This window comes from Sarcophilus harrisii, chromosome 5 (assembly GCF_902635505.1).
Source record: "Sarcophilus harrisii chromosome 5, mSarHar1.11, whole genome shotgun sequence".
NCBI classification, from domain to species: domain Eukaryota; kingdom Metazoa; phylum Chordata; class Mammalia; order Dasyuromorphia; family Dasyuridae; genus Sarcophilus; species Sarcophilus harrisii.
The window spans coordinates 56,969,881-56,994,473 of record NC_045430.1 but is presented as its reverse complement, the minus strand read 5'-3'; the positions used below and the strand labels follow the sequence as shown (position 1 = coordinate 56,994,473).

At 34.9% G+C, this 24,593-nt stretch overlaps 1 protein-coding gene across 2 annotated transcripts in view; it reads left to right on the top strand.

The window, feature by feature from the left end:
- The window catches only part of TPH2 (tryptophan hydroxylase 2), a 141,839-nt gene that overhangs the window by 35,302 nt on the left and 81,944 nt on the right, over window positions 1–24,593 (top strand). For both annotated transcript variants that reach the window (XM_031938912.1, XM_031938913.1), the window contains 2 exons: window positions 4,654–4,850; window positions 8,472–8,607. In XM_031938912.1, coding sequence (XP_031794772.1) covers window positions 4,654–4,850; window positions 8,472–8,607 — 333 coding nt within the window. The remainder of the gene's footprint in view (window positions 1–4,653; window positions 4,851–8,471; window positions 8,608–24,593) is intronic.

The window sequence follows — 24,593 nt, the reverse complement described above, 5'->3', positions numbered from 1 at the left end:
AGTTTTGGAGATGCAAAAAAAGGTGAAAACGATTACTGTCTTCAGGAAGTTTATATTAGAATAGGGGAACATACAAACAGCAACTTCTCTGCTAGACTTACTAATCAAGAAACATGTTGAAAAGATGTGCCTGGGAAGTATATTTGGGGAACAATATAACCAATCAAGCCTGGAATAATTAAAAATTGACTACAGTGAAAGATCTGCTCTCAAATAGTCTATAATGAAATAAATTAGAAAATATGTTTATCCCTGTCAGGTTCTCTCTTCTCCACTCCCCCCACCCCCCCCAGTCCCTTAACTAATTCTTAACTTAATCTTTTACTGCTTAGTTAGCTTTTGCTAAGGATGGGAATTCTGCTGTCCTAAGCAAGGAAACAAAATCTCTGAGCACTCCTCCCCCTGCAGCTCCCAAAGCAGTTTCCTTTATATTTTCAGCCAGACATACTCTTTTCAAACAGAGAGTCTCTTCTTTTTCTCCACTGGATAAGTGAAACACCATTACTCCAATGGGAGCTGCTCTAATTGATTGCCTTAGTGGAAAGGCTGCATTCCATTTATGAATTTTAGCAGCAGGGCTCTTAGAGACAGTTTGGAGTTACTATCATGATCAAATATTTTTCAGTCCTTAAATTCAAAAAATATGTAAGAAAAACAGACTGTCACTGGCATTGTCTCAAGAGGAGGAAGGGGAACGAACAGTTGAATGAAATAGAAATATTGTTGCTTGTTCATTTCACTGTAAAAGGAACTCACCCCCAAATCAGTCTTATTCTGATAAGAGCACCAAAGAAAATGGAAGCCCATACAATATTGAACAAAAAGTTTTAAAAAGGCCAACCAAATTTAACATTACAATAGAGTTTTTTTTTCAGAAAATGCAAGATAAAATGTAAAACATTTCATCCTTTGATATGTATTAAATACATTTATATATTGACCAAAGATTTTTCTCAATCAGTTAATAATATACATTTTATCATTGGCAATTAATCTTGTACTTATTATTTAGCAATAGACCAAACATTGGAGATGTTTTGATTTTTTCAAAGGATATGTAATTGGGTTTTGCTTGTCAACAAATGAAAAAATAAATTTGTTAAAACAAATTTAGAACTTACACATAGAATCTTTATTTATATCTTATGATGCAGTGTGGCACATAATAAATTTTGCTCTAGCCTTTTACCCTTACTCTGTATGTGTCTCTCTGTGCCAAATGTGTTTCTCATAAACAACATATTTGTAAGATTCTGTTTTTTTAATCCACTCTGCTATTTGCTTCCATTTTATGGGAGAATACATTCCATTTACATTCACAGTTATGATTACCAGGTCTGTATTTTCCTCCAATTTTTTTTCTCCTCTTTATATACTTTTGTTCTCTCTTTCCACCCTATCCTTTGTATTGTTTTTTTTTTTTGACCCACCCCACCCAATAATTTATTTTCTACCACCCCTCCCCTTCTCTTAGTAATGTTTCATTTTTTTTAACCCACCTCATCCACTATCTTATCTTCTATTCACCCTTCCCCCCTTCCATTATCTTTTTTTCCTAGTGTTTCTGCCTTCCTTTCTATCTAGTTCCCTCCTTTTTCTTTCTAGTCCTACTTCTTTATAGCGTTAGATAAATTTCTATAGATAAAATTCTATAAATTTGTGAATGATTAAGTTATTCCCTCTTTAAGCCAAAACTGATAAGATCAAGCTTCAGGTAATGCTCACTCCCCTCCCTTATTTTCTTTTATTCTAATAGGTCTTTTGTGTCTCTTCATGTGATCTATTTCTCCTTTATATGTCCCCTTTCCTTTTCTCCACAATCCCTTTTCTACCCTTTAATGTTTTTTTCTTTGATATCACATCAGAGTCCATTCACAACCAAACCTCCATCCATGTGATGCCCCACTCTGTCTGCCCCAGTAACAGATACCGTTCTCAATAGTTACAGATATCATTTTCTAATCTAGGAATAAAAATAGTTTAACCTTTATATAATATATATTTTCCCTTTCTATGTTTCTCTTGAGTCCTGTATTTGAAGACTGAATTTTCTGTTTAGTTCTAGTTTTTTTCAATAGAAATGATTGAAAGTCTCTTACTTCATTGAAGATCTATCAGCTCCCCTGAAAGATGATGCTTGCTGGGTAATTAATTCTTGGTTGTAACGCCAGGGCCTATGCCTTCCAGAATATGATATTCCTGGCTTTCTGATTCTTTATTGTAGATCTGCCAGATTGTGGGTAATCCTTACTGTAGCTCCTTGATATTTGAATTGATTTTGTCTGGCAGCTTACAATATTTTTCCTTGAGATTGTAGTTCTGTAGTTTTGCCACAATGTTCTTTAGGATTTTTCTTGTGGGATCTCTTTCTGAACATGATCAGTGGATTCTTTCAATAACTATTTCCCTCTTTGTTTCTAGAATATCAGGGCAGCTTTCCTTGATGATCTCTTGTCTTTTACATACAATGCTTGTGTGACCCTGGGCAAGTCAGTTAACTCTTCAATATTCTAAGAAACAATCTAAGACCAAAAATTGCAAAGTAGTTGCTGACTTGAATTGGAGGAGAAATTTCTCTTATTCTGAAGTCCACGTATATCAGGGAAATCACACATCCAGTCTTTTAAACATTTTTAACTTCCAGTTAAAATAACATCCAGTTATGTTATTTCATATGCCTTTCCTTTACTTTTACTATCCAGGACACTTTTGTGTTGTTTAAGTACTGTGTCACTAGAGTGAAGTGATAGGTAAAAACAACAAATCCATTCACTTGTCTTTTGGTATAACTATGCCATCCAGGAAAATATATGGCTCCTTTAATTTCCAGCATATTCCTAAAATATTCTTTATTTTCTTGATTCCTGCCTTCTTTTCCTTCTTTCCTCCTTTTCTCCATTTCTTTTTTCACTTTCTCCCTCTATTTTCCTCTTTCCCCTCCTCTCTGATGCTGATATTTTCCTCCATCTCTTTCCTTCCTCTGATTCTCTCCCTCTTTCTCTTCTCCTTTATCTATCTCCTTATCTCTTTCCCTTCTCCCTTTTTGTCTCTTTATTTCTTTCTTTCTGTCTCTTTATTCTCTTGCTTCCTCTTTTTTCCTTCTCTCCTCCTTCCTGTCTTCTTCTTTTCTCCCTTTTCTTCTCTCCTCCTCTCTTGCCTTTTTTTCTCATTCTCTTTTATCTTCTTTCTCTAATAAGTAAATGAAGAGGTATCTTTTAAGTTATATTACTAATTCCATTTGTATAAGAATAATTGGTTCATTTAGAGATAGGCAGATAAAGGCTATATATGGATTATAATTTTAAATTATAATGTAATATAATATGAAATGTAATATAATTAAATTATAATGTGAAAATAAAGTAGAAAGACTATTGGGAGAGAGGATAATAGTGTTGACCATATTATACCCAAGCATATAAATTAAATAGGTCCTCCCCTACTTTTGGATTTTTGCCAGTAGGGAATTCAAGAGACTGACACCAGAGGCTGACTATGTAGATTACTCTGCCCATTTGGCAATTGGAAAGGTGCACTTAATTGGAAAGGTGCACTTAATTATCTTTGGAGATGTTGAAAATTGCAAAAAATTTATTTGTTCTCATAATGATAAGATAAAGTCTTAAATCTTTTCATCTACTCTTTCAGGCTTTTGGCTTTTTTACCTTCAGATTGCTCAGCATCTTTATTAGTTTTTACATTTAGATCAACTCAGAATGACTTGGTGGCTTTTTCTTGAGTCAGAACAGACTTTCCTTGATATATTTATGTCCTTGTTTCCTTCCTACCAAAAAAAAAATCTTTCCAATTCAAGTTTTCATTCTAAATTCATCACAGTCCCTAGGAGTTAGCACATTTTCAGTACTATCAATAATACTTGCCAGGGTGTAATTTTCTCATCGTAAGCACCCAAGTCGAACTAACACTAATCTTATTCTAATTTGGTTTGCATAGATGTCAGTGCTGGCACTTAGGGAAAGGTGAACAGTAATTTCTTATTCTTTTTCAATTGTCTCTCCCTTCCATACATCTCTCATATAACCTAACTCAGCTGTTTATCTTATTTTGTTTTTTATATTGCTTTGTGAGCAGTAGGAAACTCAGGCAGAACAAAAACAATAGGTTTAAACAGAAAACATTCTGATGATGTTGTGAATTAGGAGCTGGGTTGGAGGAAGGAGGCAATCTGATGGATAAGATATATCTTATTTTCCTTCATGTAAGGGATTTAGGATCAGAATTTAGGATCAGAAGTTTTTAGGTCAAGGGCACCTCTTACTAATTGTATGAAGGGAAATAATACTGCAAGCAGAGTTATTGACGCAAATCATCTTATAAACAATATAGTACTATATTGATAGAAATATATTTACATTTCCTAGTTAATTATAACAATTGGAATATTATAGAAAACTGCCCTGAAAGTCAGGAAGATGTGGGTTCAAGTTCCCTTAGTCACATCACATTACTTCTCAGTATTCTACACAACTCTATAAGACTATCAGTTGTATCAGTAGAGGAAGTTTCTTCATTGATAGTTCCCTAAACCAATGAAATCACAGATCTAGCCCAACTACACTGGGATTAAAGGTGGAGGAGATGGTGCTTGGTTTTATGAAATCTGATTTACTAATCTTCTATTCTTTTGTCCAGTGGTCAACCCATTCCCAGAGTGGACTATACGGAAGAAGAGACTAGAACTTGGGGAGTTGTATTCAGAGAGCTCACCAAACTCTATCCTACTCATGCTTGTCAAGAGTATTTGAAAAACCTCCCTTTGTTGACAAAATACTGTGGCTACAGAGAAGACAATGTGCCCCAACTTGAAGATGTCTCCATCTTTTTGAAAGGTAAGTCTTTGGGCATCTAATCCTTTCTTAACCAGAAGCTCCTTTCAAAGCAAATGACAATTTTAAAAAGGAGCATTAAATAAGTAATTGTAGATAGGTCATGGTGCCACAAAGCTGAGAGGTATCAATATGATAAGAATGGAATTTGATTTATGTGTTTATCTCAAAACCAAGACATAAATCTCTATGGTTGGTTAAACCAAAAGGACCTTTGCAAATTGTAGGTTCAACTATGCTCAAGATTCAAGAAAAAAAACCACAACAGCTTAAAGTCCTTTATGATCAGACTAGAGAAGGACAATATAAGTTCTTGCTTTCTAGTGGTTAGGTAAGGGGGGAAACTAGTGACTTTGCTTTGTATAAAGAGTCACCAGGCACTGGAATAGTGTCTATTCTAGTTTATGCTTGGGAGAAGAAAGAAGTGAAGATCACAGACAGAAGTTCAAAGTGATTCCTTGGTTTCCTCCTTACTCTGATTATAAGTATTCCCCAGATTTTAATCATTGATTTTTTATTCTTCCATTTCTGCTTTCTTTGACTTGTTGTACTTGTACATCTTTATTTCTCCAAACTGCATTTCTGAAGTGTGATTTGGAAAGTACTAGTCCTCATTTTCCTCCTAAATCCTGGTCTCATATTTTCGTATTACTATTTGGTCCCTCCACCTGGATCAGCTGTCATATACCATAATCTCAGAGTCTAAAACCAAGCTCATGGGATTATGTATTTAGAGGTGAGGGAACTATAAGCAGTTAGCAGAAACCTTTCATTTTACATGTGAAGAAACTGAGACCCAGAGAGTAAGTTGTCCAAGATAACACAAAGAGTAAGTGGCATGATTGGAATTTGAACCCAAATCCTGAGTTACCTAATTCAGTTTCTTTGTGTTGGCAAGGATTTCTCCAATATATCAATCATAGTTCATAAGATTCTGGATTTAGATATGGCAGGCACTTTAAAAGTCATGAAGTCTAACCCTGTCATTTTACAAATGGGAAACTTCATTATAGAGAGATTACAATAACTTGACCTGGGTTGCACAGTTGCTAAGTCTGAGGCAGAATTAAAATTTGTCTTTTTCTGCCTTGCAGTCAAGCTAGTCTATTTGGTCCCTGACTGAAGGCAGCTAGTTAATACAGTACATGGAATGCCATGTCTGGAATAAGGAAGATTTGAGTTCAAATCAAGCCTGTCACTTACTAGCTGTGTAACCATAGTCAAGTCACTTAACCATGTTTGCTTCAGTTGCCTCATCTGTAACATGAGCTGGAGGAGGAAATGGCAAACCACTGTAGTATCTGTCAATAAAACCCCAACTGGGGTCTTGAAAAGTTACTGAAAATGGTTAAAAAGTCCAGCACTGAACCTACCTGCTCCATATTACTGCCTCTTTTCCCTCCATCAACTTCTTTTTCTAGTTAAATTTTCTATTAATAGTATTATCATTCTCCTATTCAAGTTATTTTAAAAAATTTTCCCTCAGTCAACCCCATGGTACATCAGTCTTTTGATATTTTTTCTCTCACTACTTCCCAACATAAATCTTCTGCTTCATTGTTCATTAGACAAGACTTATTTATTCCTGCTTCCATATTTGATCATTTTGTGCTTATTGTCTTTTTCCTTCCTCTATGCTTGTTGAAATTCTTCCTGTGTTTCAAAATCTTCCTCAGACTTCATATCTTCCCAAAATACTTTCTAACCACTCTGTTAACTGTGATTTCTCCATTTTTTGAGCTTAGAGCATTTGATCATAAATCTTCAGTCCTTCAAATTATAATGGACCTGAATGGTCATGTAGTGGCATTTCTTCCTTTACAGATAAAAAAACTGAAGCCCAGCTAAGTGGAGTGATTTGTCCAAGATCACACAAGTAGTAAGAAACAGAGATAAGACTTAAACTCATTTAATTCTAAATCCAGTCCTCTTTCTGTGTGTGGCATCACACTTTGTTAAAGAAAGTTAAAGTCCAAAAATAATTTACCTTTAAAATATTTAATAATATTTAAATGTTAAATAATAATATTTAAAATGTTCAATGAGTAGCAATCTGAAATAAAGAATGTAAAAGGGGAATATTAATGTCAGCACCAGTGAAGGTGGTTTATGAAGGCTAGATTTGAAGATAAAGGTTATTTAGATGTTAGTGCTAAGAGTTCTAGGAATAGTTTTCTTTTCAAAATTAATTGAATCTTGCTTTTTAAACAATGTTATGCTCTACCAAGGTTCTCTTATGAGGAGGAGAAATTTTCAGAGTGGAAGCCTATTACAAAGCTGGTGTCAGGATTTGAAAATACCACTTATGCATGAGACAGATAGACAGATACAGACCCACAATGGGAGACAGGAAGAGAAATAGAGATAGACATCTGAGAGAGGGTGTAGAAGAGAAGGAGGGAGGAAGAGGAGGGGAAAGACAAGAAAGGGAAGAGGAAGGAGAGGAAGAGAGGGAGAGAAAGAGAAAAAAGAGAGAGATTAAAAAAGAGAAATGGAGACAGACACAGAGAATGACTGAGAGTGAGAGACAGAGAGACACACAATCAGAATCAGAGACATCCAAATAGAAAGAGACAGAAAGAGAGACAGAGAGACCGAGAGAGATTATCTTTCTACATACATGGAGGACATGAATATATTCTATGGAGGACATAAATCATAGGTACTTTTTTGATGGGGTTTTAAGAATTGTATTGATACTTTTGTTTTTCCAATTTGAAACTAAAGAAGTCACATTGATTTTTATGCTCAGAATTTTAAAAATAGCAATAATAAATGTGTAAATAAATAGGATTGTTTTCATAAATACCAAAGATATTATAATTGTAGAGGATGAAAAAAGTTTGATTCATATTACTTTGAGACTAGTCTATAGCCTGCTATAGTCATTGAAGAAAATCTGAATACTTCTGTGCTAACTACATAACTACTGTGCTAAACATAACATGAAAAAATGTATACTTAGGCAGCAATAAAAAATTCCATGTGGTAGATTGTAACTATCATTTAAAAGTGTTTTGCTAATGCCTTTTGTTTTTATATCATAATCATTTCTGGATCTACACCTCTTCACCCAACCCCCATCCTTATGAACTCTCTCTTGTAACAATTAAGAAAAATCAACAGGCAGTGACACTCTGATGCCTATTGTCTCCCATTTCTCTAGTGAAAGGTGGGGGACACATTTATTTCTTCTCTAGGGCTGAGATAATAATTATAATTATTTCAACATCTGACTTTGTTTTACCTTTCTTTTCATTTAAATTATCATAGGTGTACATTGTTCTCTGCTTCTGCTCTAAATATAATTTTGGATTGATATTTTCTCTTTCACATTTGCAGACCTCCCTTCCAGATTTAGTTTTGAAGAGTTCTTAAATATTTGTTGACTTCTCTTTATTAATAAATGTTCTGCATTTCTGGAAACAAATTATCATGATTGCATTTGATTGATTAATGGTCTCTTCATTTTGGTGGCTACAAATTACATACATTATTCTGTATGGCATATTTAGTATTGTAACTGATCCCTATAACATTTTTTTGAATACCTTAGAACATTTTCTTGTTAATTAATAGCAGCTATTGTGTTTTTTTGATTTGTTTCTTTCATTGCTTCCTTAGAAAGATCTGGCTTTACTGTGAGACCAGTGGCTGGGTACCTATCTCCTCGAGACTTTCTAGCTGGATTGGCTTATAGAGTATTCCATTGTACTCAGTATGTTAGACATGGCTCTGATCCACTTTATACTCCAGAACCGTGAGTATTCATATTTCAAGACTATAACTAGATTTCTGAAACATTAAAGGGGATGTTCATCAGTGCTTAATATTTTTGAAATCCTTGGAACTGGTGGAAGACCAAGTTTTATTTGTCCCTCTAGTAGCATATTGTTTTCCTACCTCTAAGGTTTCAATGTCACTCATCTAGAAGGTTGAGGTAGCTCTTGGAAATGCTTTCATGAGTCCTAGATATCTGAAGAATAAAGTACAAAGTACTTAGTTTTACTTTCAAAGGCCTCTTTAATTTGGTATCAATTTATCTCCTCTCTTGGATAGTCATTTTGTGAGTGGGTTATAGGATGGAATATTAGTTGGTGACATTGTTACCAATGTCCCTTCCAATCCTGATTCCATCATTTTATGATAATGCTCCAACTTTATTTCCCATTATTTACCTCATGGTATTCTTAATATGCTAGGAATATTCCCTTCCCTGTGTCTTTGCTCAGTTTCTCACAATCTAGAAAGCCCTCCTCACTCTATTTCTCCAAATTCTATTAATATTTTGAAGTTTTGTTTATTTTCTGTCTCCCCCAAGAAAACTGTTTTGTCAGTCTCAGCATATAGCAAACCTACTTTCCATAGAATGCTTATAGTATTTATGATCTATGCCATTTATGTGGCATTTACTATGTAATGTCTTTCATCATTAATTTTTTTCATGTATATATGCCCCTATCTCTCCACTAGATTACAAACTCCTTGATGGCAGGATTAGGGCCAGAGCTTTTTGTATTTTTCACAGATCCTTATATTGGTTCATTCAAGAACATCTGTAACTACCCACACGCACAAACACATTAATTGTTTTTCTGCTCACTATTTGATAGTTGATCCTCATCACTCATAATCTGGAAAAACCTTTTCTTTTCTATTCAAACATTTAAAAACTCATAAAATTCACGATCAACCTTAAAAGGATATTTAAAACATCTTAGCTCTTAATGTAAGTTTTCTTTAAGCCAGAGAATAGCGAGGTTTATCAAACTGGCTATCTCTCAGTTATACAGACAAAATCAATTAATCATTCATTCATAAATGAAGCTCTGTCCAATCAGAATAGAGCTCACAGCAACACAACTCAGGTAGGCTCTAATCCAGCTCAGCAAAGATGCCAAAGATGCTCTGAAGTGCCACCCATTCTTTTTTTTCTGAAGCCAGAGATGGTACCAGAGAGCAATGAACAATAATGACCAACTTAACAACTTCACTTCTCTCCATTTTCCCAGGTGTACGCTCTCTCTCTCGCTCTCTCGCTCTCTCTCTCTCTCTCCTCATTTTATTACACTTGCACTTCTGAAGACTCTGGTCATCTATTTCCATGGTGTCTTTGAAACAGTTTCTTTTTTAGTTATATTTCTAATTTTTAATAAACAAAACTTATATAATTAAATTCTTTCCACACAAGCAGACATTATTTTGTATCATTCACAAAGATATTTGAATCCTGCTGGAAAGTTGTTTTTCTTGACACACACACACGTGTTAGCAAAATATCTTAAAAGAAAGTTCTCTTTCTGCTCATTTTAGATATCAAAATGATCATATAACACCAGTAATGTCTCATGTCATTTGAAGATAAGTATATTTTCTTTTAAGTACTTCTCATCATCAAAAGACTCCTTATGAAAAAGTCTTTAAAGGGTTCTTAAACCTTAGATAAGAATTTACTGACGTAAGTTCAGCACTTAATCTATCTTCAATGTTGCCTCTGATGAGATGTTGATATGATCCTTGTCATAGGCTTCTGGATTTGTGTATGAAAATAATTCCAAGATGACTAGCCAGAAGCCAAATAAATAGGACTTATAAGAGATGCCATCATGCCACTCTGTTTTGTTGGGACCACAGGATCATAGATTTAGAGCTAAAAGTGACCTTAGAGGTCATCTAGTCTAATCCTTACATTTATAGATGAAGAACTGAAGCCAAATATGTTACTTACTTGCTTAAGAGTACACAGATAGTAAATTGCAAAATTAGGATTTGAATCTAGGTCCTTTGATTCCAAATCCAGCAATCTTTCCAGTATAACATATTGCTTCAATGGGTTTCTATTAATTTGATTATTTGACATTTAAATGAACTGTATTTCATTATTCATTATTTCTCAACCCACAAAATTTACTCATTTTTATATTAATAATGAATACCTCTGATTCCATTTTTGTTTTTAACTCATTCATCATTAGATAGCAGTAAGAATTGGATCTGTGATTAGAGCTTTGTAAGCCTCACTGACTAGAGAGTTCCTACTACAAACAACATTGCTTCCCAATCATTTTCAGTTTTAGTGGAACTGTTTTCATGGTAAACAAAGGTTGCTTATAGGTCTTCAAGGCATTCCAAGAAGAAATGTTTCCTAAGAAGACTGAGTATTTAAAGACTTTTTTCAGAGTAAAAAAAAGGTAGCAATTAAATTTAAGCCAGGTGGGTATAAATAGCTATGTTCACAACTAGCAAGTACTTTTGTTATTTAGCTCCTACTAACTTGTACCTCATAAGAATGTGTGATTATGCCAACAGTTATGTAGAGAAGACAGAAAAAAAAACAAGAAAAAAAATTTTGGGGAAGGAAACAAATATAAGTATTAAGAGGAAAGCATTTGTACCTATGTATTTAATGTCTTAGTAAACCTTTAAGCTTTTGACTTGCATGAATCCTTTAGAGACCATGATAACCAGTCTTTTTTTTTTATTATAGCTTTTTATTTACAAGATATATGGATAATTTTGGATAATTTTTCAGCATTGACAATTGCAAAACCTTTTGTTCCTACTTTTCCCCTCCTTTCCCCACCCCTTCCCCAAGATGGCAGGTTGACTAATATATGTTAAATATATTAAAGTATAACTTAAATACAATATATGTATGCGTGTCCAAACAGTTATTTTGTTGTACAAAAAGAATCAGATTTTGAAATAGTATCCAATTAGCCTGTGAAAGAAATCAAAAATGCATGTGGACATAAATAGAGGGATTGGAAATTCTATGTAGTAGTTAATAGTCATGTCCCAGAGTTCTTTCGCTAACTGTAGCTGGTTCAGTTCATTATTGCTCTATTGGAACTGATTTGGTTCATCTCATTGATGAAGAGGGCCTTGTCCATCAGAACTGATCATCATATAGTATTGTTGTTGAAGTATATAATGATCCTGCTCATTTTACTCAGCATCAGTTCATGTAAGTCTCTCCAGGCCTTTCTGAAATCATCCTGCTGGTCATTTCTTACCAAACAATAATATTCCATAATATTCATATACCACAATTTTTTTCAGCCATTATAACCCTTTTTGACATGATTACTTCGTGTGTGTGTGTGTGTGTGTTATGTCGTAACCAAAAACTTTCACAGGCTCTATCACTGGGACTAAATTCCAGTTTGACACCTATCAAAGTCCATCATGTGTTGTTCTACAACTTGGCTTCTGTGCTCTATTTTTGAATGACTATTCTTATCTCACTGAGCTCTTGTAATACGGACAGAACTGTGGCAAAGGAGAACACAAAAGTCAAAAAGTGAGAGCAGAATAACAGTAACAACAATAAGAATACATTGGCATGACTTAAAAATAAATTTCATCTTTCCTTTCAAATTTGGAAGGAAAATTTTTAGATATTAAAACTTTCAAGATATGGAGTTGTCTTCAGTTGTTTAGTTGATTAATCATATCCAACTTTTCATAATCCTATTCGGGATTTTCTTGACAAAGATACTGAAGTGGTTCATTATTTCCTTCTCCAGTTCATTTAACAGATGAGAAAAATGAAGCAAACAGGGTTAAGCGACTTGCCTCTGAATAGCATCTATATGAGGTTTGTTCTAGTCTTGTCACAGTCTTTTTTAGATCAAGACTCTTCCATCTAGTGTATGAGCCTGATAAACCTTCCATTTTCATCTTCAGTGAAGTCAACATTTTTTTAACAATAGACTTGATTTGTGATTTCTTTGATATCCAGAACTCTTAATAAGGAAATTCCTATCAAAACAGCTTTTCTGCTATAGTCTTAAAGAATTATCTAAAGTAAGAGAGATTATGAGATTTACCTAGAGTATACAATCCATAAGGTGTCAGAAGAGGGACCTGAGCTTAGGTCTTTCTCACTTTTAAGGAGAGACTTTAGCCATTATGTCATGTTGCCTCTTTAAGTTATTATAGGATGGGGACAATGGCAAGGGAATGGATCTGTAATTTCACTGATATAGGGAATTCCTAAAACCAGCACCTTCTCTAGATGTCCTAGGATCCTAAGAGGTTAATTGACCTGCCTAGGGTCACACAATTATTGGATACAATAGGCAGGACATGAACCCAGGATTTCTTCCTTCCAAAGCTGGATGACTCTCCTCTCATGATAAAAATTTTTACCCAGTACAGGTACAAGGACAAACCCTAAAAACAATCTCATTGGAGATCTTCCTCCAAAATAACATTAATTTATTTATGACTGATGTTTAAATCTATCTCTAATTCACCTACCTCAGACTATTGTCTAGCCCACCTTTTTTTTTTTTTCTCAAGGAGAACACGAGGAACCTCTGCCAAGTTCTTTGCTGAAATCTGGCTATGCTTTATCCATAGCATTCTCCAAATTTCTTTGTATAACCCTTTTTCTTTAAACCATGGAGATGCTTGGACATGTTTTTAAAAAAACAAAATTAAAAAACCTATTACCTCTAATTCAAGACAACAACTTGGGTGTGAGAAGTACCAAGACCTCTTCACTGTAGGTGGTTCTCTGCCTTAAACAATTATTATTGTTGGGTATGAGGAAGAGTTCATAATCTCTAGCTAAGAAACCTAATGGACAGAGCATAAGGAGATACAGACTTTGCCATTAACTTTCTGTACCATTGCTAGCAAATTACTTAGCCTCCCAATGTGAGAATTAATGAAATAATGTTTCAATCTACCCTGAAGAAAAGCATTATATAAATACCAAATAGATCCATTTTTACTCAGCACCAACTAAACTCAGTTTAAAGTCTGATATTTCTCATAAAACCATAGAGGTGTCTTAGTCATATAGTTAAGCTTGATGTTTTTAGTCATAATATTCTCTGAAGTTCTTAAAAATAATGATAAGGCCTTGGGTTTCTGAGTGCCTTTAAGGAATTGAAAATCTTCTTCTAACAGGAGATGTAGTAAAGGAAAAATGTAATTACTTAAAATCTATACAATTTGAAACCAAGTGTTTCTCTTTTATTTCCTTTCCCATTTAGTAGAGGAAACCTGCACAGGTCTGGAAAAGTAATAGATAATGAAATCCCCTTCATTTTTGAAATTTTATGATTCTTCTTTCCCATTTTTAGCAATGCTTTCGGGTAATGCTTCCTACAATTGGACTGGATGTAGTTTCCTTCCCCAGTGAGGCGTTATCTAGCCTAATCTCCTTAGAGCCTTATGCTTCCAGATTTGGCTTCTTTTCTCACTCCTTTACCAATCCAAACTTCCATTTTTTTGGTGACCTTTGGTCAGGAGGATGATAATTTGATATATTATTTTCTACCAAGGCATGATTGATTGGTAACTGCTTACTGTGTTGCCCCCTTTTAAAGAATTACTTTAAAAATTGTTCATTTGTTAGCCCAAAGGAATAGATTGTAGAATTTTCTAATATTCTTCAAATTATAACATGTAGGTGATTCTACCTTAATTAAGGAAATGTATGATAGAAATAAAAGATAGACTGGGGATGTGTCAAGAGTGAGAGATAACAGGAAGATAATTCCAGTATTCCACTTGTACCTTTTGATGGTGATGTGTTGAAGGACTCCACCATATTTGGTGGATCCCTTCTATGGCAACAAGTGTTGCACAATTTGGTCAGGCCTGAGTCCTAGGGATCTAGGACTAGGTGGGACTTTAGCTGATATTGAATCAAATTCCCTCATTTTACAGATGAGGAAACCGAGGCCAATACAGTTACTTAGCTTGCTCAAAATCAACAGTTAGTAAGTGTGTGAAACATTTGAACCCAGGTGTTTCTGATTCCAAGTCCAGTGCTCTGTCCATTACTCCACCTAGCTGCTATGCTATCTGGAGGAATGCATGGATTGTTCAATAGTAGAGTAGTAGTTTAGCTGGATGAACAAGATCACATACCATTTGCATATTTGAAGTGATTCTGCTTATTCCATCTACACAAAAGTTTGCCATGGTTATCACTTATTTTTTCCAATTCTTAATCTATGGCAATTAACATTATAACATTATATCAATCATGGAAGCAAGATTTGTCCAGATAGGTGTTCGTGCTTGTGTGTGTGTGTGTGTGTTAAGGGGTTGGATGGAGTGATTAATTTTCACTGACCTTTCCAACTATTATAATCTTAAATCTCTGAATGAGGAATAAATATATTAAATAGATTGATGATAGATTAATGATGGATATTACATGATAGATAACTGATAAAAAAATGATAGTTAAATAGATGATAGATGATAAGAGAGAACATTTATTAAGCATTTCTTATATGAAGACAAATTAGGCCATCTTTTGCCTCAGTTCTTACTGGATGGGTATAGCTTCAGACAAATTGAGGCCTGAGAAAGTTCTTAGCTTAAAAAGGCCAAGGTCTCCCACTACATAACCTTGATTATTACCAGTAAATTGACCTATGTCTTGTCTTTGGACTCTGATGACTCTAGAGGATAGAGAGAGATTGATGATTTTGAATACTTCTGTCTCACTTAAATCCATTCTCTTGTAAGTGAAGACATCATCCACCTGATATTACTGATCCTTTTCGAGAATGAAGGACAAATAACTCTATGCCAGTTCTATGTTAAGTATTAGGGGTTTAAAAATAAGTAAATAAGGTAATACTTATCCTTTTGAATTTACATTCTAATTGAAGATTACTCATGAAGGGGGTTTGGAAAAAGGGAGGCAAGATACCCATATGGAAGTAAGATGGCTAGTGAAAAGTTCTGTGTGTGAATTGAGACCTTAATGAGAGGAAGCATGGCTGAACTCTCTTCCGAAATAATGATCCTTGCAGTAAAGGCAACAATCAAGAAAGAGGAGTATCAGAGAGCAAGGAGTTAGTTCCTCCAGATTGGGAAGATAGTTGGTGAACAGGAAAAGCTTGTAGAGCAAGTGAAGACATGAGTGAGGTTTAGAGTAGAGGATGTCTCAGGTCCTTTCCAATTCTGGTACCTGTGAGATAAATTTTCTGAGGACATTTGAAGTATGAATGATTTAAATTTAATCATGTTTGGGTAAAGGCAATAATAATGGCACCTGATATGATTTCATTTTATTCTTGTAATAAAACTGGGAGGCATATATTACCATATGATTATTATTTTAATGAACAAGGAAACAGGACACAAAGAGTTTATGTGATTTACCTAAGGTCACATAACCAGTATGAGTCAGGAGCAGGATTTGAAACCAGATATTGACTTCCAATCCAGAACACTCCCACTCTAATGTGTTGCTGTGTTGCCTCTAACTAGGACTAAAGGGATAACTATTGGTAATACTGCTCCAGTTTCTCTGAAGGAGACTATTGTTGCTACCAGTTATCACAGCTATGTGGCCCTTTCATTGTTTTGTTGTTTTCATCTGAAATAATGAGGGGTTACTATTATTACCTTCCTTGCAGGGTTGGTGTAATGAGGTCAGATAAATAAAACATTTAGCAGACTTTAGAGAGTCTGCCAATAGGCAAGAATAGTGTTCTAATTCACTAAAGTCTAATTCTGTTGATATAATATTTCCACATAATAGAGGGTGTCCTGATATTTTTAGTTCAATTTTAAGCCTATTAAAGCTTAGTACTACACTTTGGAATATGCTGTATCATAATTAGTATTATAAAAGTAGTACAAGTAGTGCAATGGTATCCAACTCAGATAGAAATGGAGCCATTAAATCATCCATAAAGATGTCATCAGAGTTCAGTGGTACTGTCCACCAACAAATTGACTTAGAAAATCACCTGTTATCTGTAATTCATTGTATTTTTATTTATTTTGTTAAATATTTCCCAGGATTCTTATTTAAGAGGCTCCTTGTGGAGGTTGTTTGACACCTCAGAATGCAGAGCTGAATTCTGAGTTAAGGAAGACCTGGGCTTAAATCCTGCTTTATATACATGCCTTGTGGTGTGACTGGGCTATTCATTTAGCTTCTCAATGACTCTTAAATACTCTCTCAGCTTATAAATTGCAGAGCAGGTAGCAGGCATTATTCTTTGATAGTTTCCATGCTGGGAGTACCATACTCCAATAAAATTACAGTTCTGATTTTCTGATTTTAAAATACACACACACACACACACACACACACACACACACACACACACACAACTACTCTCCTCCTTCCATTCTTTAAGTACCCCAAGAATTAGGCCAATCTCCTCTATCACCCTTATTTTTCAGTGACTGACTGCCTGACCTACAGGGGTTGGTTCCTGAATGAGGAAATAAAAATCCTGGATTCGAATTAATATTGGGTTATTAATAGAATAGAAAGCAGTCATTTCAGTAAAAGAACTGATTTTAAAAAGAGTTTCAATTTTTGAACTAGGTTTCTGGACTTTAAGAACTCTTTCTGCTAAACTTCCAAATTTATTTGAATATTTCTCTGAAATATTGTGAAAATGGGCCTCTATCAACCATGTTCCAGATGGTCAAATTGAGATCTTTCTGTGGGAATTGTAGAGAAAGGCATTGGATAGAGGAGAGTAAATAGCTGTTGTTTGCTTTGTAAAGCCTAGATATTAGATTAGAAGCTGGAAACCAGTGATTCCATTTGATATTTTCCCATGGATTATATTCTATTAGAGACATAGTCAAGAGTATTGTATAATTTGTAGATAGTATTGGAAGCAGGAATACCTAGGTTCAAGTTTCACTTTTGATAGCACAGACTGTGTGACCCTGGACAAGTCATTTAGCCTCATAAAGCAAAGATTCTTGAAACCTTGCACCTATGAACTTGTTTCTAAACCATATTTGGATAGCTGTATTTCAACAAATTTGGTTTCTTTGTAATCCTGTAAGGTAGAACAGTGATTAGAATGTGGGAATTGAACTTGGAAATACCTATATTCAAAAACTGCCATAGACATTTAATACTGAACCAATCATTTAACTTTTGTCATCTCATGTACAAAATGGGGGTGATAATAGCAGCTACCTACATAGGATCAAATGAAGTAGCATATGTAAAGCACTTGACAAATCTTTAAAAACAATTCATAAATGCTAGCTATTATTTATTTTATATATTTAAAAGCATTCTTAGAAGGGACTGAGACTATTAAAGAGATCCAACAGACAAACACATATGTGTGTGCACATGTATGCATGTGCACTCTCAGTTTAGAACCCTGTTGTAGAACTAAAAATTGAAGAGAAGGGGTTAAAAAAGGGAATAAGCATGTATTAAGCACCTATTATATGCCAGGCACATAGAGGCAGTTAGGTATAATAGTGCATAGGGTGCTCGAATTCTTGAGTTCAAATATGGCCTCAAACACTTACTATCTATGTGACCCTGGGCAAGTTACTTAATTCTCTTTGCCTATTGGGGAAGGAAATGACAAAGCAGTCCAAAGTCTTCACCAAGAAAATCCCAAATGAGGTCTCAAAGATTGACTGGAATGAATTGACTGAACAACAACAACAAAATGTGTCAGCTATTGTGCTAAGTACTTTATTATCTCACTTGATTTTCACAACAACCTCTGGAGGTAGGTGATAATCTTATCTCCCTTGTACAGTTGAGGAAATTGAGGCAGTTAGGGATTAAATACTTTGCTCAGGGTTACATAACTAATCAATAGCTAAGGCTAGATTTGAACTCGAGTTTTCCTGACTTCAGATCCAAAGGTCATTTATTGTGCCACCCAAGAACCTAGCTACAAAACTGTTTCAGATAAACACTGGAAGCAAGGATTTTCTTTTCAGGCATTTCCAATACTGATAAAAGCACAGGCCCAGGCCAATTTTAATGTTGCATGTAAATACAAAAAAACCCCAGATTTTCTAGTGTGCTGGCTTCAATACAAATAGAAGTTCCACATTCATTGGTGAAGGGGCACTGGTAAAAGCCAAAACAAAACAAAATTGTAAGGAAACCTGTTTCAATCCTAAATTAAGTCCTGGAGTGTTCTCAAGTCAGCATGATGAAAGCAAACTTAGCCATTCCCTTGTTAGTTTCCTTCTCTATTATCTCCAATTAGGTGTACTCACACCAAATGGCAAGTTAAAGCAAAAAATCCTTCCCAGAGTCATCCTCCTGCTTCTTTTCATTTGCACAGACTCTTTCTTTTCCCTTTCATTTATCTCTTTTCTTCCTCTTTATGATTTATCTAAAGTGTCAGCTTCGGTGTCGTTTTAAACAAACAAAACCTATAGAAATCTGTCTTAAAAGACAGATGGGAATATTTGGAATGGGAAGCAAATGCTTGATGATTGTCCGATGGCTTTTAAAGACTTTAATTTACCACAAAAATAAAAAGTCGTTCAACACAGTGTGAGGAGTCATCTTTGAAAAGTGATAATAATAAGAAAATGTCAGACTTGTCTTTAATGTGAACTTCATAACCAGATCCTTTATCTGTTGGCAGTCAACTTAGCACAACTTCTTAGAATGATTCAGGCAATTGCTTGAGGTGCTCTGCCTGGACTTAAACAAAAAGTCTCTTTTTTAGTAGACTTCACAAACCTAAACACAGGTCTTATCAGAAGAGATTCCAATTTAAGGAGCAAAGGTTGGATGTCTGATATGATCCATAGTTTTCTTTTTTGAAAAGTGACATGACAATTTTGAAAGGTTCTGCATTTTCAATGAGTAAGAATGTTTTTGTGTGGGAAAAAATGAGACATCAAAGCATTCTTCAGGGGAAAATACATAAAAACTGAGTGGAATTGAAAAAAAGAAAGTTTGCTGATGTAGAGTGGGGAGAGTTGTGCTGACAGGTGTAATTATGGTTGAGTAATTGAATCTTTTAAGAAAGATCTAATGGAATAAAGCAGAAAAAGAGTCTTCCTGATCAGACCCACTTCTAATTAGATGCTCAGTGGTCCGGTAGTGAGGGACACCACAGACATATTACCAGTGGACTACTTCCTGAGCATCTAGCCTTGCTTGGCTGCTGGCACTGTGCTAAGTGAGGCTAAATAAACTGTTCATTTCAATGAACTTAATTGAAGCCAGTCCAAAATTTCAAATATATGGCTCTTTTGGCGGATAGATCTCTCTTTCCATTCTGGAAGCTAATTTTTTAATGTGGATTTTCCTCCTATATATAAACATCTCTTAGTTCTAGGAGTTGGGAGCAAAACTTCTCTTTATGTATATCTGTAATGTATCTAAGAGAAGTGAAAGAAGGAGCAGATCTCCCCTCTGAGTAGTTCTCATCCTGGCACAACAGAACCCCAAGAAGCATATAAATAAATTTTAAGAGATCTGTGAACTTATATGGGAAAAAAATTACATTTTTATTTCAATATAATGTTGCCTATGTAATCCTTTGTATTTTATATATGTAAAAATATTATTTAGAGAAGTTCCTTGGCTTCACTGAGCTGCCAAAAGGATCTATGACACATGCACACAAAAGGTTAAGAACCCTTAGAATAGACTTGACCTAAGGCAGAAAATAAACAACAGAAGATGGAATTTACAGAGGGGCAGATTTCAATTGAATGTAAACATTGTTTGGGGTGAACAATGGAACCTCTATTTTGGTAAACTACATTGTTTTCTATGGAACTGGATATCTAATCTCAGATCAGCTAGACTGAAGGAAGGACATGTACTTTGTTGGATTGTCAAAACAACATCCAATAGGACTACTAACAGCAGCTATTGCATCGTCCCAGCAAGATGCATATTTCACATCAAGGAACAGGACATGCAATCAGGTTAGAATGCCTTGGTGCACATTTCCAGCTTTGAGTGAGGTGCTTCAGTTCAGAGAACCCAAGTTTTCACAATCATTTCTGCTATGTAAGGAAACAAGTAGAGAGGTTCAAAAATGGAATAGGCTATCTGGTGAAGGAGTAAGTTTCCTCTCACTGGAGTATTCAAGCAGAGGATGATGGATGGAGGGGCCAATAGGCAGGGAGTAGGACTAGGTAACTTCTAGTCTCTTCAAATTCTGAAAGTCTATGAAATGCCAAGGTACCATATTGATCTTATAGAAACTAAAAGACCAGAATTAAATACTTCATTATTAGCCTTTGAAATCTTCAAGTTTTACTTTGGGTGAGAATATTTCCAAGCATGCCTGTTTGTTTTTTCTTAACCTGCATATAGAACTTAGCCAAAGCTATGGAGTATAGAATAGTTTGGTTTTATTTTTGTCATTGCTCCACTGGAAATCATAAAAGATAATCACCTCATTCCTGCCTTTGAAATAGAAGCACTCAAACTCTGCCCCACGAGAGGAGAGTTTATTGTAAATATTGCTCTTTCCAAATCAGAGGCACTTTTCTCTCAGCCCTCTGCCCCACAGAGAGACAACAAACACTATGAGGAGGGAACATGAGGTTTGGTGAAATAAAGTGGCACCATTTCTACTTACACTGAGATGAACTCATCTTTATCTCCAGATTTGCAATTCTCTGCTAGGCATATTGCCCTAGGAACCTTAGACTCAATTGAAAGTATATGACTTGCTCTGTGATCTTGCATAATTTTTAATCCTCTAACATTGACAATCCCTTTCGAGCAGTAATAAAAAAGGAATTAATTGTTTTCCCTACATATCAGTGAATCAATTTTTTACATTAACAATTGGTACTTTCTATCTGTCCAAAAAAGGTTCTACGTAATAGTTTTCTGACACATGGTATCTTAAGGCTCTTTTTTGTGTGGTGATTTGATGTAGTGGAAATCAATCACTCAGTAAACTCTTTCCCTTTCCCTTTCCCTTTCCCTTTCCCTTTCCCTTTCCCTTTCCCTTTCCCTTTCTCTTTCTCTTTCCCTTTCTCTTTCTCTTTCCCTTTCCCTTTCTCTTTCCCTTTCCCTTTCGCTTCCCCCCCCCCAAAGAAAAGACACATTGATGAGATCACTTATTCTAGACACTGGGATTAAAGAGACAGAAAAAGTTTCTACCCTCAAGTTAATTTATTAAATATCTACTTTGTGCCAGGAACATAGTGAAACTTGGATTATATAAATAGGAAAAAAAAAGACAATTCCTGTCTTTGTTGTTAACCATCGAATGAGAAGAAAGCAATAGATAATAAAAAGCTGAAGGAAGAGGGGAAAGTAGGTGTACAGGGGTCTAGGGGGGAAGCCAAAGGAGTCCAAAATAGTGTAGCCCTCTAACTTATATCCATTGGTCTAGTTTTAATCTCAAGAGTTACACAGAATAGATTCAATTCCTCTCTACACAGATATTTGTATGTATATACCTGTCATGTTCCAATCTCATTCAATCTAACAACCCCAGGTATGAAGGCAGGGCAGTGTCAATAAAAGCTGTAAGGTGAACAAATTTAAAAAAAAATTAATTTATCAAATTTTATCAAATAATTTTGATTTCTTCTTTTTGACTCCTAAACTTCTCCAGCTGCCTTTATCTCAGAGATGACATCTCTGATGTCATTAGGCAATGCGTACCATCATTTAAGGCCTCGATCAATGTATTTCAGCCCCTAAAGTGTTCTATATCTAGATAAATATGGGTTTAACCAGGTTAATTGCCCATCTTGTCTGTTCTCACCAACCCCCCCCCCCCCCCAATCTTGTACTTGTGCATATGCTTTTCTTAATTCTAAATTCAGGACTTTTTATTCATCTTTTGTGCATTTAATATTATTAGTTTTGGCCAATGATGTCTGCCTTTTAAGACAATTCTGAATCTTGATTCAGTTGTTCAGTGTATTAGCTATTCCTGAATAGCTTTGAATCATTTGCACATTTTATAAGAATATTTTTCATCTGGGCCTTCAACCAAGTTATTGATAGAATGACTTCATAGGACAGGAACAAAGAATAGTGATCTTCAGCTTACCACTAAAAATACTGAGTCATGATCAATAATACCTTTTGGAAAATATTCTAGCCCCAGATACTTATTATCTGGGTTACCCTGGACAAGTCTTTTGATTTTATCTATCTCAGTTTCTAATCTATAAAATGAGCTGTAGAAGGAAATGGCAAAATACTACAAGTGTCTTTGTCAAGAAAGCCCGAAATCGGGTCACAAAGAGTTGGCTGAACAACAACAGAATTGGTGTAGTTCACAGGTGTCTCCCTTTGGTATACACATCATTATCTTGCTTAACTAATTTGAAACATTCAGGGCACTACTGAAGCTGAGGCTGAGATGAAGCCTGTCTTAATGCTGCTTCCCTAAACCAAAATGAGCCTTCCAAGGTATAAACTTTGGGAAAAAATAGTCATTGTACAAAGAGAAAACTATTTTTCAAAAAACCTCAGTGTTGGATGGTCTAATCTAGGATAATAGACAAGTTATTAACCTAGGCAGTATTTTAGGCACTGGGGATTCAAAGACAAAAATGAAATAGTCCTTGACTTCAGGAAACATTCTATTAATGAAGGCACAAAGTGCATATGTAAGTGTTTTCAGATTAAATGAATTCAAGCTAATTTGGGAAGGAAGATCACTAGCAAATGGGATGATTAAGAAATGTTTCATGTAGACAGTAAATGGAGTTTACAAAGGAAGAGAGGATCTTAAAAGGTGAAGATGAAGAAATAAATACATTTTGAGCATGGGGAATGGCTCATGTTAAGGCATAGAGTATTATATGAAGAATAGTAAGAAGACGGGCTGGAACACAATATACCATAGAGGCTGGAGAGATAGATTTGGAGCAAGTTATGAAGGACCTTAAATTCCTAATAGTAAAGTACATATGTGATCCATATGTGAAGAGCCATTTTTTTTTTTAAGGACATGGTCAGGCCTGCATTTTAAGGAATATCACTTTAAGGGGGGAGCATTGTAATAAGGGGGAAGGGAATATGGCACCAACCATGTCCCCACTCTTAGCACAGAGTAAATACTTAATAAAAGTTTATTGATTGACTATTGACTATGTTAAGTATTTTACAAATGTTATATGATTTGATCCTAACAACAGCCCAGGGAGGTGGTATTATCATCTTCATTTTATAGTTGAAACAGATGGATATTAAATGCCTTGCCCAGGGTCACACAGCTAGTAAGTGAGGATGAATTTGAATTCAGATCTTCTTGACTCCAGATTCAGTGTTCTGTCCACTAAACCACCTAGCTCCTCAGGAGATGATAAGGGTCTTACACAAAGGCAGTGACTATGCAAGCAATGAAAAGAGATATTGTGAAAGCAGAGATGGTAAAATTTATCAACTGATTGGCTATGTGGAGTGAATAGAGTGAGGAACTAAAGATAGTAGTACCCTCAACAGAAGCAGGAATAAATAATAATTTATTCAAAATCTTTGAAAAATAATTTGAATTGGGGAGAGGTTATGCAATAGCAAGGAAGTTAATGAGCAGAATCAAAAAAGAAGAGTTAGCAGGGATAGGAAATAAAAGATATACACAAACACTACAACAAGAATCAGGAGTAGAAATTATTAGAAAAAAAGTGGGGCTAGTAATAATCAATGATCTTAGATAAAGTCAAACTTAAAGATTCAGTTAAGAGAGAAATCTACATTATATGTTAGCCATATTAATATTGTTTTAGATGCATATTTACATATGGATTAATGTGTATGTATACATATGTATCTGAGAATATTTGGGTATATATATGTAGGTGTAAGTATGTGTATATATAGATATATATGTGTGGATGCAAATATATATATGTATGTGTGTGTGTGTGTGTGTGTGTGTGTCTGTGTCTGTGTATGTGTATAAATATATCTGTACTTAATTGTAGCCTGCTTGGGGAAAGTGGGAGGAATAAAAAGGGAAAAAAATAATAAAGTAAAAAGTGTAAACAGAGAACAAAAGAATAACCTATAAGAAA